Source organism: Quercus suber, unplaced genomic scaffold, assembly GCF_002906115.3.
Source record: "Quercus suber isolate HL8 unplaced genomic scaffold, Cork oak 2.0 scaffold_55, whole genome shotgun sequence".
Taxonomy (NCBI): domain Eukaryota; kingdom Viridiplantae; phylum Streptophyta; class Magnoliopsida; order Fagales; family Fagaceae; genus Quercus; species Quercus suber.
In genome coordinates, this window is record NW_027069520.1 from 263,542 (window position 1) to 274,707 (window position 11,166).

At 34.0% G+C, this 11,166-nt stretch overlaps 2 protein-coding genes across 2 annotated transcripts; both read left to right on the forward strand.

Moving 5' to 3' along the window:
- The first annotated feature begins 3,702 nt into the window (after positions 1-3,702).
- Positions 3,703-9,112, forward strand: LOC111999002 (probable CoA ligase CCL9). Its single transcript, XM_065772178.1, has 4 exons — positions 3,703-4,012; positions 5,122-6,169; positions 6,987-7,090; positions 8,701-9,112. The coding sequence occupies exons 1-4, from the start codon at positions 3,812-3,814 to the stop codon at positions 8,917-8,919; spliced, it is 1,572 nt and encodes a 523-aa protein (XP_065628250.1). The 5' UTR covers positions 3,703-3,811; the 3' UTR covers positions 8,920-9,112.
- A 696-nt stretch (positions 9,113-9,808) lies between these two features.
- On the forward strand, positions 9,809-10,587 carry LOC136067009 (uncharacterized). Its single transcript, XM_065772179.1, is given in 1 exon segment — positions 9,809-10,587. A coding segment is annotated over 1 exon segment (375 nt). The 5' UTR covers positions 9,809-10,098; the 3' UTR covers positions 10,474-10,587.
- The last annotated feature ends 579 nt before the right edge of the window (positions 10,588-11,166 follow it).

Sequence of the window (11,166 nt, forward strand, 5' to 3'; positions counted from 1 at the left end):
CGGGTCAGAAAATTCTAACCCTTTTTGCCATGTTTAGCTGGAACTGAGTAGACAACTAGGTGTGATCGATAAATCAGATTGTCCAAAACCTGTCTTCAAAACTTGAGCTCAATTTCATTTCAACCATCTTACAGTGAAGTTGATATGTCATTGATATGACTGTAGCGTATTCCCTTTACCAAGTTTTCCTTTAAAGTGACTTCATCAGTTCATTGTATTTGAAAAGGGCATTAACCTAATAAGAAACTTTGGAATATTCCAATGTCTAAAGTGATGAAATGTGCAATATACTTTGACATGAAGACATTTATTGGTTAGTTTTCTATTTTATTAATCACTTGATTGGTAGCTATTCTAGTTTATGATTTATAGAATTTAGTAATCATAAGTATTTTACCCACCAAAGGCATCGATACCATACTCCATTTTTAAACTTCTTTTGTCTTTTCCAATTTGTTGAATAAAATATCAACCACAACATACTCTTTCTTTCCTTATTTTTTGCTCTCCATCATGTAAAAGTTGAAAGAGCATCATGTATAAAACAAGTATAATCATTGTAATCTTCCATTAGCCCAAATATTTTTTAGGCATTATGATTTATGACTTTCTACGTACTTTGATAGGAAAAGCTTTGTTCTCGTCCATGCTTTAATAGAGTAGCTAAACTTGGTTTGATTTTATTTTATCTTTTGATTGGAGCTTTGCTATACTTTCCAAAAGGAGTCACCAAATTGGACTTAAAGAGCTAGTTTTATAATTAGATAGATAAACCAAAGGTCACTTGCCCCCTTTTTATCAAAAAAACAGAAAGGCCATTTGCCCCTTCGTAATTATTTTCTGCTTAATCAGCAACCATTAAACAAGCATGTAAAGAAACTCTCTAGTAAGATTTGATAGTTCTTGCAAATTTCTTTGCTAGGGTCAAAAATGTTGACGATGAGCAATTTGATGTCTTGAGACTACTCATAATTACCACTTACGTAACGGCAACATGGTAGAAAATTTTTACAGTCAGTACAATAATTGGTTTCAAATAGTAAATTTTTATCATTCTTTTCTTCTTCTACGTTACTTATTAATTACTATTGCTTTACTTTTTATGTCTAACTTAGTCATCGTCATTATGTTTTAATTATGAATCTTCAATTTCCAGCATCCATATCTAAGGTTTAAATTCCCGCCCTCAAATATAAAATAATAACAATAATAATATGTATCTTCAATTGATACTTTATATAAATGGATATAACAACAGAAAATTTGTATTATATTCCATTTAGTGTTGATGTAATTAACGAATTTTGTAGAGTGGTTGGTTGGTCAGTGGGATTCTTAATTTGGTCCTCCCATCCCATGGTCAAATTTGGTAGATTCATTTGAATTTTAGAATTTTCAAGCTGTCTCAGGTCTCAACTAGAGGTTTCAGCGAAAATTAGAGACCAAAAAAAAAAAAAAAAGCATTAAAATCTGAACTGAACGGACTTCAAATTCAACTCCATGATAATAACGTTCTATTTCAGGAAAAAAAAAAAATCTAAATATCTAGAACATATTACAAACTTGAACATAGTCAAAAACTGTGACAAATGCATTGAAATTGAAAATTCTATGAAACAATCGCCTAATAATATTCTTGGCACTTAACTATTGAATTATCAAACAATCACCTGATAATATTCTTGGCATATGCATTATTCCGTTTCTATAAAATATCTCATTTTACTATCTCAAAACTATTTTATATATATATTATACTATATCATTTTATAGCACAGTCAGGTTTAGGTCCAATACTACTAGACACTAAACCAAGTTCAGTGTCTAGTAGTACTGGACCCATTGAGATGATGACATATGTTCACTTTTAGACATGTGTCACCATATGACCGGGTTCAGTGCACTGGATGCACTGAACCTAAACCAAGTCCACTTTTATATTCTTATGCAATATATTAAAATAATATATCTACATAATAAAATATATACTCCAAAATTTATAAAAAAAAAAAAAACAGTATTTTAATTTTGTGGTGAGTCGGGGAGAGAAAGAAAGTGAAAGATGCATTTGAGGTGAATAAATAAAAAATATTATTTTAATTTTGCAAGTAAGCTACAGTACAATCATAAATTTAGGATAGTACTATAGTACAATGGTAAATTTTTTATAATTGTAAGACTAGGTAATGGGTTTTTTTGTGCTTTAATGATAAAATAATTAGCATATTATAGCATATACAAGTTTGGTTGTTGAAAATTGAAGAAAAAAAAAAAAAAAAACCAGTCAAATTTTAAAAAAAAAAAAATGTAAAAGAACAAAAAAATAAATAAACAAAATGCGTGGCAGGTTGTGCTTTTGTAAGGAACAAATAGCAGCCACGTATGCCATGAATGCACCGAAAACCCTTCATTGTCATGTTCATTAAACTATTAAAGAATAAACGACATAAGTCATGTATAAAACGACAATAAAACCGGTAAGACGCGTTTGCATTCCCCAAGTGCTAGCAAAAATGCAATCCCCTAGGCAATCCACCATCACATTTTCTTTTTAAAAATTTTTATTGAGTATCGGAATATTTAAATTTGTACGTTTTTGTCGGCAACATTAGGAGGAGTGGGTTGAATTATAATTATAAAACTCTGGACAAATAGATTTTTTCATGATGATTATAATATTCAATTATATATATTTTTTAATTTTAATAGATATATCAGTTTTAATAAGGGTTAGAATTAAAATTTCATCTTTGAGACCAAAAAGATTTTTAAAAAAAATCATCATTTAATAATAAGAATTAAATAAAGATTCAAGACTAAATAATAGAAGTCTATTCACTGTGGCCCTAAATAATTATGTATAAACAAAATTTACGTTTTCATATCCTATCTACCACCTAATTCCAAACCAAAAAAGACAAAATTAAAACTCTTAAGAACAAAATAATATATATGGCTTTGGAGAGACAAATGATGAATTGATGACTACGACGCAAATTAATTTGACACGAAAATAACACTTTAAATTTAATTCTATCAAAATTACTCCGCAATCGATTTTACTCATCAAACATACAGAGTATAGACCCTCCATCTTTTATTTTTAAAATTTATAACTAAATTAGTAAAATAACTGGTAAAAGATAAAGAAAAGCAAAAGAAAGTAAATATTTTTCAATGCTAGAGTTTAAGCATATAATAGTCAAGAAAACAAAATCATTAATACTGATCTAAACTTTTTCGTTATAGATTCATGTATTGACTTTTTGGCAAGTAGGACGATTATATATGGTTATTCCCAAACTAATATTGTCACTCTCTCTGAAATAGCACAAAAATATCACAAAAATTTACTTCAAGTAAATTTCAGGCAAAGTGCTAATTTAATGAGTATCACATTATCTACAATAATAATGAACACAACAATAATGAACTTGATATGATATAAAACAAATTTACATTATCTACTTTAATTGGCTGTAAATTTAGTTGTTTAAGTTTGTGATACTCCTGAATAAGTTTGAACTAAAAATAATAATTTTATTTAAATAAAATGATTATTTTATTTAAATATTGTGGTGACGTGAAAAATTGTGAGAGCGTCATTTTTTTTTTTTTTTTTTTTGAGAAACTCCCCAAGGTAATACCTGGACCAATCAAACTCTCTCCTATATATATACTCACCATATATATATGTAATGTAGGTATATTTCCGCGTGTATGAACTATTACCTTTCTGTCAAATAGTCAAAAATATATCGATCTGTGTGTATTCTGTAATACTAGTACACAAAACCAATCTCTCTCTGAGATGGAGAATCAAACGCTCACCGGATTGTTGTCACGCATCGCCGGAGAATTCCCATCAAGGCGAGCAATCTCAGTCTCCGGCAAATTCGACTTGACGTACGCTCGGCTTCATGAACTCGTTGAAACTGCCGCCTCTCGCCTTGTCTCCGCCGGTGTTCACGTCGGCGATGTCGTGGCCCTTGTCTTCCCAAACACCGTCGAGGTTTTTCTTTCTTTCTAATACTTATCTCTATTTGTTTTCCTTTTTTCACGTGTTTGGTTGTTCAATACGAAAAGTATATAAAAAACCTGTGATAAGTTGTTACGTTAAATTTCGGCAACATCTTCGGCTTTGAGAGAACCCATATTGAAAAGTGTTATAAGTTGTTGCCGTTCTTTTAAGATTGTGCTTTTCGTGTTTTTCAAAACAGATTTTTTTGGTTGAAAGTTTTTAGGGGTTTGGTTGCGTTACAATAATTTTCATTATTTAAACAATCCAATACATATTTTTACAAAAAAAATTTCATCCACATAGTTTCACAACAAGTAAATGACATTTCTAGAATAACATTATCAAATAAACTCTTAAAATCGAGCATGTCAGATCTTAGGTTTTTTTTTTTGTATACCACTATAATTAAAAACGCAAAAATAATGCATTTTGATACGTCTCTTTCGAAAACGACCCATGTTTCCAAGAGTTTCTTCTGGCTATCAAATTAAAATTGGTTTCTTAAAAAATTAATTAATTTTTATTTTCATGGAATTGAACGGATTTTACTTTATTGGGAAGTAGTATAAACAAATAAACAAAACCTTCTAAATTAATGTTGTGCAGATTATAATAAAAAATCCAATTTTAACCAATGCACTTAGACGCTAATAAATTAGGTCCTGATTTTGTTATATTTATATTCTTCAATAACAATAGTTTTTTTTTTTTAAAAATAATGCATTTTGATACGTCTCTTTCGAAAACGACCCATGTTTCCAAGAGTTTCTTCTGGCTATCAAATTAAAATTGGTTTCTTAAAAAATTAATTAATTTTTATTTTCATGGAATTGAACGGATTTTACTTTATTGGGAAGTAGTATAAACAAATAAACAAAACCTTCTAAATTAATGTTGTGCAGATTATAATAAAAAATCCAATTTTAACCAATGCACTTAGACGCTAATAAATTAGGTCCTGATTTTGTTATATTTATATTCTTCAATAACAATAGTTTTTTTTTTTTCTTTTTTGAGAAGAAAATTGGTATTTCTTGATGTGCTTAAAAAGTGTAAATAGAAAATAATTTAGAAAATGATTTTTTTTTTTTTTATTACAGTTTGTTATAATGTTTTTGGCTGTAATTCGAGCCAGAGCCACAGCTGCACCACTCAACCAAGCCTACACATCAGAAGAGTTTGAGTTCTACTTGGGGGACTCGGAGTCCAAGCTCTTATTAACCTCAAAAGAAGGAAATGCCTCAGCTCAAGCCGCGGCTTCAAAGCTCAAAATCCCACACACCACAGCCACACTCTCTGAAGCCAACGCGGAGCTGACTCTATCACCAACTCAGTCCGAGTCAAACCCCAACTTGGTCGCCAAACTCACCAACGAGCCCACTGACGTGTCACTCTTCCTCCACACCTCAGGCACCACGAGCCGACCAAAGGGTGTCCCTTTAACTCAGCTCAACTTAGCTGCCTCGGTGCAAAACATCAAATCGGTGTACAAACTCACTGAGTCAGACTCAACAGTGATAGTCCTCCCACTGTTTCATGTTCACGGGTTATTGGCCGGGTTACTGAGTTCACTCGGAGCTGGAGCCGCTGTGGCTCTCCCAGGTGCTGGTAGATTCTCAGCTTCAACATTTTGGTCAGACATGCTCAAATATGATGCCACGTGGTACACTGCAGTTCCTACTATCCACCAAATTATATTGGATCGCCACTTGGGTAACCCGGAACCCGTTTACCCAAAGCTCCGGTTCATTCGAAGCTGTAGCGCGTCGCTTGCACCTGCCATTATGGCCCGGCTAGAGGAGGCGTTCGAGGCCCCGGTATTGGAGGCCTATGCAATGACCGAGGCGGCCCATCTCATGGCGTCGAACCCATTACCCGAAGATGGCCCGCATAAACCTGGGTCGGTAGGGAAACCTGTGGGTCAAGAAATGGTGATATTGGATGAGAATGGTGTGGTTCAAGAGCCTCAAATTAATGGAGAGGTGTGTATTAGGGGACTAAATGTGACAAAGGGTTATAAAAATAACCCCGAGGCTAATAAGGCTGCTTATCAATTTGGGTGGTTTCATACGGGTGATCTCGGGTATTTTGATTCGGATGGGTATTTGCACCTAGTTGGTCGGATCAAGGAGCTCATCAATCGTGGAGGTAAGAAAATTTTTTATTTTTGGGAATATGATTGTGATGTTAATTACTTATTGAACTGTGTAACATGTTCATTTTATGTTATTTACATGGTTATCAAAGTCATTTTGTTATGGGCCACTTTTGGGAATTTGAAAAGGTCATTGTTATCAGTCATTTTGTCTCCCTTTTATGGCTTCAATAGTAGTTCTTGTGAAGCTGGGCTCTTTTTTGGTTTACCAACCCTATGTTGTATTTATTGACCACTTTTCGGCCGCCTTGCAAATTGTTTTTGAGATAGACTGGCCAACTTGTGTGTCTCTTTTTCACTTTTGTTTGACATATTATCTGGTTTGGGTAGTTCTTTAATGCAGGAGATCCTTTTGCATAGTTGATTATAGGAAACATAATTACTTAGTGTATGTGGAAGGAGAAAATTATACAGTCAAGAAGAGTTAGACTTCGAATAAATCTTCTTCAAATGTTCACTAAAAGCCTTGTTACAATTTTATTTATTTATTTTTATTTGGGTAGCAAAACTGCAATGCTTTTCATATGCACATAAAATTAGGCCTAACAAAATTAATTGCAGATGAATTAGGCCTAACAAATTCTGATCCTATCATTTTAAATTGGCCAACTTAATGCTATTATTAGAGACATTATTAGGGTCATGCTTGACAAAGACATATTGTATAATTGCACAAGACATACAAAAGCAAACCACACCACAAGTTCGTTAAATTTGAAAACAAATAGCCTGTTTCAACTTCCTGAATTGTCTTTAGAATATTCTAATATCATTATTTCAACACCTCTTATTCAAGTTAAAACTTTTCAGGGGAGAAAATTTCACCAATTGAGGTGGATGCAGTCCTTTTGTCCCATCCTGAGATTGCTCAAGCAGTTGCTTTCGGAGTCCCTGATGACAAATACGGTGAAGAGGTAAGAATAATTTCATTTCGATTTTATTTAGAGGGATGTTAGAGATACTGATTACTATACAAATATTATAAACTAAGGTGTCACTTGTTACAAAATTATAATTCAAACTCTTATTTACCATATTATTAAAGTGACACTAATCATATTTACACAGTAAAATTGATAATAACTTTATTAATATTCTTTTTTGGTAGTTATTATATTGAACATTCCAACCAAATCCCGTGAACCCACGAAACCATAATCTAAGTCTTGTCACAGACAGTGAGATGTATATATTGGCACTGTTTGGTGATATGGCCCCAGCTTGATGCAAACCTGTACCAGAAAGAACTAAATCTAAAAAATTTGTTTGTATGTTTCTGGATTCATGTGAATTGTTAAGCTCTTTATGACCACATATGTAGCCTATATGATGATGATGATAATAATAATAGGCTAGAAAAGGCTTTCATTTTTATTGAGAAATTAAAGTGCTTGGTGCACAATTACTCACAAGATCCATCACATGCTGAGATCTTTTAGGTTATAGTTGTGATAATCTTTTACTTCAATTTTACACCAACGAATTTGCCACAAGGAGCTCTGGCCCATGGTGTGCTTGCTCCTACATATCTTAGGGTTTTTTTTTTTTTTTTTTTAAATTTAAATTTTGGTGGTTTTGAAACGACAATCTTGAGTTTGATTACATTGGTTGCTAGCAATTCCAATTTCTTTTGCTATGGTTCATTATCAAGAATTAGCAGCCTATTTATCACTCGTGTTCAGCCTCCTCCTTGCTAAATTAGTTAGTCACGCAGCTCATGCCTTCTACACTTTTATCTAGATCAAACTTTAAAGGATTATGAACCATGGTGCTCCAAAGTGATATATCCCTAGGATACAGTGAATTTCCTCAATTACTAGGGACAGAAACCCAGTTATTGAACTACCATAGATTGAGGTGGAGGTGTTATTAGAATGAAAGGTATTTGTTCAGAATTATGAGATTTCTTAAATCACTATAGTATGAGGTATGGTTAATGGTTCCACCACTATCACATATTTTTTTTGATAATTTGATAGATGGAAATGAGAGATTTGAACCTTAGAATCTTAGATATGTTAAGTGGAGATATCAAAAAGTGTTAGTTGAACTATAAGAATGTGTTAACTGTAATATTTCGAGATTTTTTTTTAAAATGTACACTTGTTTTAAAGGGAGGGAATTGTGGAATTGTCTTCTGCAGTTATATATAATAGATATGCATAAACCACACCTAGAAATAAAAATTAAAAAGATTCATGAGTACTATAAAATGCCTCTAAATATACATGAGTCGGTGAAGATACGTTACCCAACATGTTGTAAAAGGTAGGAATGAGGTGTATATATCCTATGTATGAAAAACCTTTACCTACTTTATCGTGCCGAGATGAGTTGAAACAGTGGTTCTCTTTTCTTATATCTGCCACTTGAACTTCCCCATTTAGCCACTCTGTGCACCTTAGGCTTAGGGGCATGTTTGAGCAAAGATTCACAAGCACATAGAATGCAAGCATATTCCCATTGTTGGTTTGCTAAAGAAAATGCTAACATAGTTTTGATAATGTATTTCTTTTTCCAACAGATTAATTGTGCAATCATTCCAAGAGAAGGATCAGACATTGACGAGGCAGAGGTACTGAGGTTTTGCAAGAAAAATCTTGCAGCCTTCAAAGTCCCCAAAAAGGTTTTTCTTACCGATTCTCTACCAAAAACTGCTACTGGGAAAATTCAACGACGTTTTGTAGCAGAGCACTTCCTTGCTCAAATCTCAACTGCTAAAGTCCCTAAGTTTGGAGCCTAGACAAGCATAATCTATCTGGCATATCAGTTGTATCCCTGCAGAAAGTTTCTATATTTTAGATTCATATGAACCAACATAAATCAATTATTCTTGCCAATCGAGCACAAAGGATTGGAGAGTTCTTGTTCTTTTATTCACCTTGGGATAAAACTCGGTGGTTTCTATAATAGCATCATAGATTATTGTTTATTTACCATCATTTTGAACTTGTTAAGCCCTGATAGAGAATCTGTGTGTGTGCGTGTTTTTTTTATCATGGTGGTGGTGCGATGATTGTGGCTGCGATTGCTGCTGTAATTCTGAGGTTGACACAAGTTAAGATCCAACCTAAGTTGTCTCATCGATCGATTTTGAAGCTTGATAAAACAATTGTTACCACAAGAATTACTACAATCAATATCTCAAAACATGTAGACTGTACTATGTATAAGATAAATTCCCCATCAACGGTGCAATTTTGTAATGATAAGTTGACTTTCCAATGAACCAACCCGAGTGTATTTGCATAAGGAACCGGTCATAATTGCTCAATTTTGCGGATTGAAAAGCATGTGTTTGTTTGCAAAAGGAACCAGCCATAATTGCTCAATTATGTGGGCTGCAAAGCATGAGCTTTGCTGTTGCTTGATGCAAATGCTTCGGCCTCAAATATTTGCAAAACCTACTTTGTTCTGAATGACATCCCCAAGTGGACCTAGCACAAACTATATAGTAATGACAATGTGCATTATGCTAACCTCTGCCAATTTCTTTGGTTCTCAAAAAGCTCAAGAAATCAAATTTTCTAGCAGAATACAAGCGGAAACAGAGCAGATTCAGCTGGTGTTTACACAATCAATTACGCACAATAGCATGCAATTGCGATTTAAACACTTAACATTTCATGGTACCATGTCTGATGCACAAAACTCCCTAGACAACTACATCAAAAGCAAACGAGAGACAATAGAGCTATAAGTTCAACCACATTCCCACAATCCAAACCCCCAAACAAGGTATTCAGGAACAAAAAGGAAACATTAACACAAACACATTTGTAACAAGCACAGAGAGAAACAGATATCAAACACTACTTAGGCCTCTTCCTCTTCCTGGACTTCTTCCTCATCTTCATAATCATAACCATCCTCATCTGCTGTAGCATCTTGGTATTGCTGATACTCAGAAACAAGATCATTCATGTTGCTCTCTGCCTCTGTAAACTCCATTTCATCCATACCTTCTCCTGTGTACCAATGCAAGAAAGCCTTTCTGCGGAACATAGCTGTAAACTGTTCACTGACTCTCCTGAACATCTCCTGAATTGATGTTGAATTGCCAATGAATGTCGAAGCCATTTTCAACCCAGTAGGAGGGATATCACAAACGGTGGACTTAACATTGTTGGGGATCCACTCAACAAAGTAGGATGAGTTCTTGTTCTGCACATTAATCATCTGCTCATCGACTTCCTTAGTGCTCATCTTGCCACGGAACATGGCAGAGGCAGTTAGATATCGGCCATGGCGAGGATCAGCAGCACACATCATGTTCTTGGAATCCCACATCTGTTGAGTGAGCTCAGGAACAGTAAGGGCACGGTACTGCTGGGAACCACGGGAAGTAAGTGGAGCAAACCCAACCATGAAAAAGTGCAAACGGGGGAATGGGATTAGATTAACTGCAAGCTTGCGGAGATCTGAGTTGAGTTGACCAGGGAATCGCAAACAGCAAGTAACCCCACTCATAAAGGAGCGCTGCCCCATGGAGTGCTTGCTCCTACATATCTTAATTTTTTTTTTTTTTTAATTTAAATTTTGGTGGTTTTGAAATGACAATCTTGAGTTTGATTACATTGGTTGCTACATGCTATCAATTCCAATTTGTTTTGCTATGGTTCATTATCAAGAATTAGCAGCCCATTTATCACCCGTGTTTAGCCTCCTCCTTGCTAAAGTAGTACACTTTAGTCACACGGCTCATGCCTTCTACACTTTTATCTAGATGAAATTTGAGAAATATTTAGAATTTTTGTAACATCAAACTTTTTAAAGGATTGTGAACCATGGTGCTCCAAAGTGATATATATTCCTGGGATACAGTGAATTTCCTCAATTACTAGGGACAGAAACCCCAGTTGTTGAACTACCATAGACTGAGATGGAGGTGTTATTAGAATGAAAGGTATTTGTTCAGAATTATAAGATTTCTTAAATCACTATAAGTATGAGGTATGGTTAATGGTTCCACCACTATGACATATTTTTT

Coding starts and splice junctions, on each gene's coding strand:
- LOC111999002 (XM_065772178.1), top strand. CDS start 3,812: ATGGAGAATCAAACGCTCACCGGATTGTTGTCACGCATCGCCGGAGAA. Junction 4,013..5,121: donor TCTTCCCAAACACCGTCGAG/GTTTTTCTTTCT, acceptor TTTTTATTACAG/TTTGTTATAATGTTTTTGGC. Junction 7,091..8,700: donor ATGACAAATACGGTGAAGAG/GTAAGAATAATT, acceptor TTTTTCCAACAG/ATTAATTGTGCAATCATTCC.